Source organism: Limulus polyphemus, unplaced genomic scaffold (genome assembly GCF_000517525.1).
Source record: "Limulus polyphemus unplaced genomic scaffold, Limulus_polyphemus-2.1.2 Scaffold199, whole genome shotgun sequence".
Lineage (NCBI taxonomy): Eukaryota > Metazoa > Arthropoda > Merostomata > Xiphosura > Limulidae > Limulus > Limulus polyphemus.
This window is the reverse complement of record NW_013665809.1, coordinates 285,736-287,915: the sequence shown is the minus strand read 5'-3', so window position 1 is coordinate 287,915 and position 2,180 is coordinate 285,736. Positions and strand designations below refer to the sequence as shown.

The following is a 2,180-nucleotide window of genomic DNA, read 5'->3' as shown; positions in this document are numbered from 1 at the left end:
AAAGTTGCTTCCCTTATATGTAATTGTAAAAAACGCAAAAAAGTCCATAAAAACTGCAAAACACAAAATGTGAAACCGCAAACTTGTATATATCTCCGCATGGACCCAACAAATCTTTATGCCAAATTTGGTGAAGATCCAGCAACAAAGGGCGAAGTAGTGGTAAAAAACGCCCATAAAAACTGCAAAATGCAAAACTGAAAATTTGTACGTATCTCCCCATGGACCCAATGAACCTCCATACCAATTTTGGTGAAGATCTATCCAAACCCTGCGAAGTAGTTATGTGAACATTCAACAGACAGTGCTATTATATTTATATTTCAGGGATATTCGAGAAACTAGTAGAAAAATTCAGCTTTTTACTTAATTTATGCATCGCTTATAGTTAGCAAAACCTTTCAAAAGAACATAGCTGCTATAATGATGACATTTTATTACATGTGTGTACAAAAGTGTCCATAATAAGTCAAAGTTTGTTCGAAATTCTATACTTTTCCTTTCTTGGGTAGTATATAAAGATTTGTATAAATGTAAAGGCTACTTTGACATACATTTTTACATATTTTTGATAAATGAATTAAATATCCCAAGAATGACCTAGCTTGTATTGCTGACACCCTCTGGTGTCAGTTGTAGTAAACATTTATTAAATAGTTTCAGAATAATAATTATAAAAATACTCTAGAAACAATGATTTAAAACTTGGGAACTGGTGACAGATTGGTAAGACTGCTTCTTCTAAAAATGTTGAGATCATTAGTAGTTGCACATCCTATATTTGCAACCAACACTTTAAACTAATTACTAATTTTAATTGCTAGTTTTGATCTTTATTCCACAGTTCATCATCTTTCACTAGATTGAAAATTACATGAAAATTCTGTACACTTATCCAAGAGAAGAAAACAGTTAAACGACTGATAAACCAGAGCCAAAATTCACTTTAGTTTATGGGATCAAATTTAGGTTACTCTTTATTTAAATACTATTACTGACTATTATATCAGAGTCTTAGGGGTTTCTTGTTTAATAGAATTTTCGTCATGAGATATATTTTAAAATTCAATTTTTACGTTTCATGTAGGTGTACAAATACCTGACCAAGGAATATATTTCCTGCAGCGTTCATAGATTCACAGGACGTTGTTCCCACGGTCTTCTGTAAGAACCATCCAATGTTTATAACTAAGCGCTGCATGATTCCACAGTAATACAAGACTGAGGTACAGAAACTGAAGAACAAAATGACGCACAAAATCTGAAATTGTGAAAAATGAAAACAGTTTTATAAAGTGATATTCATTTCTAGGATAACATTTATTGTAAAATTTATTGACAATAGTTGTGTGATATAATATTACGATGAGACTAGTTTTAAAAAAGTAAGATAAATATTATAGCAGTTGTTGCAAGGACTAATTCCATTACACAATAAAGATATACATTTTATCTTTCGAGGGAACTTAACTCTGTCACCTATCTGAGGAAGACATTTCTAGAAATACATAAATATATATTATAGTATATGATTAGTAAGTTAGCTCACAGGATCATTTTATCTTTCGAGGGAACTTAACTCTGTCACCTATCTGAGGAAGACATTTCTAGAAATACATAAATATATATTATAGTATATGATTAGTAAGTTAGCTCACAGGATCATATATAAAAGCTCTAATGATTTTCAAACGAGACCCAAAACTCTAGCGCTTTCGAATAGTTCACTATTATTCTTCACTTTCACACAGTGTAGTAAACTGTTAACAGACAAAAACAGGATAAATTAAACTCAGTTGTGATTGAATAGTTATACATATTGCTGTTTGTTTATTCTTGCCTGTGTTATTATGTTTGAATGATGCAAATGCCATCCCTTCTATCTTATTTGCATTGTTTTTGAAAGATTGATATTAGCCATCCCTACATTTATTTCTTTTTTGAAAAGTTTTCTTTAGTTGTTTGCTTGTTTTTATTAATGCAGTGTTTCAACAGACATAGAAGGGTTGTATTTATAACCAAGATCTAAATGCAATGATTTTCCAACTATAATAGTTATTGTTTATTTATTATTGGCTGGTAATTCTTGTTTCATCCTGTACTTAAGCTTTTTAAAGGAACACCAAATTTCTGTAAGAAAGCTAACTTCAAGGGAGTAATGATAACATCGTTTACACTAG

At 30.7% G+C, this 2,180-nt stretch overlaps 1 protein-coding gene across 1 annotated transcript in view; it reads right to left on the bottom strand.

Annotated features, from left to right (window-relative positions):
- LOC106478308 (solute carrier family 28 member 3-like) overlaps positions 1–2,180 on the bottom strand; it is a 29,964-nt gene that overhangs the window by 14,211 nt on the left and 13,573 nt on the right. Inside the window, exon 5 of the mRNA XM_013938838.2 lies at positions 1,100–1,261. Within this exon, the coding sequence (XP_013794292.2) occupies positions 1,100–1,261 (162 nt within the window). The remainder of the gene's footprint in view (positions 1–1,099; positions 1,262–2,180) is intronic.